The following is a 1,586-nucleotide window of genomic DNA, read 5'->3' on the forward strand; positions in this document are numbered from 1 at the left end:
GCAGGCTGCTGGTGTATTTGGTGGGGTGGATGGGAGGGTGAGCTTGGTCAGACTTGCTCCCGTTGCGGGGGGTAGGGCCACCTCGCTCCAGAATGCTCTGGGCAAAGGCTCCCCAGTGTGGATCTTGGGTCTGCTGTTCCACCAATGCTGTCAGGTTTAAGTCTCTGGGAAAAATGTTTGTTTCTGTTCGGGGATAGCTGATATACCTAAAACGAAGGCAAACAAACAGAAAAAGAAATTTCTAGGCTCTTAATTGGCTTATAAACAACTGATAGCACCTGGTAACACCCGCAAGCACCCATCTCATATAGCCAACTAAACTGAATGCAAGTTAGGTTAACTATACCGAGAAGGTTCTGAGGTACCTCTCATGGAGTGAAAAGCAGCCAGCTCTACTGCCAGGGTACTCAGAGAAGCCAAAGGGGAAGGGAAAGGGCCAGCTTGGCACAGGACCAAGGCCCAGGACTCTGACAACACCTCCTGGCTGAGGGTACATCACAGGTGCCTCACTGCTCCAGCAGCTCCATCAGGGTGCACTTCTCCAACTTTTCTTACAGTACAATGCCATCCAATAAAACTATTGCAAAATACTGTTTGCAATTTAAATCTTCAATGAGCCACTTAAAATTTGAAATAGTTTATATTCTACTTTCATATAAATCTTCAAAAATTCAGTACATAGGGGTGATATTCACAGGTAAACAACTCCCAGAGGTTCTGCTTGCTCTTTGCCACTTGCCAGGGAACCATCAGTCGAGAGTAGGACCTGTATTTACTTGTAGGTTCTCAAATTAAAATGCCCTTTTCAAAGAGGGCACTTGAAAAGAGACATCAATGTCCAAATCCTTCCATGTCAGAGCCTGGGTGATATCTCAACTATGTGTGTTTCCTCATAAAGTTTATTTCTAAGATCTTTCATCCTGATAAAAATGCTTCAAACTCTCCCCCACATCCAGAAGACTCACCCTTGAGTATAGAGCTTTTCTGCAATCCTCATAGTTTCTTTAGCATTTATCCTCAACTTTCGCGAAGCCAGTTTCTCAAGCTCCTATAAAATGGGTCAACAGGAGGTATGGATCATCAGGTATGAGTTGGGGGCACGGCCAACTACACAGCTCATCTACTCAGACCAGTCTGGGCCCTGTCACTCTGGGCTCTTTTGTGGGTAAGAGAGAGTCTTTTGAGTTGTCCAATAATGATCTGTGGGCCTGCCAGCAATGTACCCCAGCCCAGTGGTCTCAGTCTGATGTGTAAGATTCACACAAGAAACCAGCAGAGTCATGGGCCCTGTCCCCGGAGACACGGACAGAGGAGGGCAGGACAGAGGCTGAAATGTACACTTTCTAACACGCAGCCTAATGTGTGATCTAATACATGCAATCTGAGAGTCACATTTGGGAATCCCATCCAAGCTCCAGTAAAAACTCCCCTGGGTGATGAAAACCATTCCTTGAGGCCCCTTTGGGAACAACCAATTGTTCTTCTCTCCAGGTGACACACCACCAATGCTGTTGACCATATGTCAGAGCACATTTAACCAGAAAGGAATAAAACACATACGCCTTGTAATCCTAGCACCTGGGAGA

General features: G+C 46.2%; 1 protein-coding gene across 1 annotated transcript in view; it reads right to left on the minus strand.

The window, feature by feature from the left end:
• The window catches only part of TOP3A (DNA topoisomerase III alpha), a 33,834-nt gene that overhangs the window by 18,106 nt on the left and 14,142 nt on the right, over positions 1-1,586 (minus strand). The window contains 2 exon segments of the mRNA XM_003791047.3: positions 1-206; positions 966-1,048. Of these exon segments, the coding sequence (XP_003791095.1) occupies positions 1-206; positions 966-1,048 (289 nt within the window).

Source organism: Otolemur garnettii, unplaced genomic scaffold, assembly GCF_000181295.1.
Source record: "Otolemur garnettii isolate 467f Iridium unplaced genomic scaffold, OtoGar3 scaffold00046, whole genome shotgun sequence".
In the NCBI taxonomy this organism is placed as follows: Eukaryota; Metazoa; Chordata; class Mammalia; order Primates; family Galagidae; genus Otolemur; species Otolemur garnettii.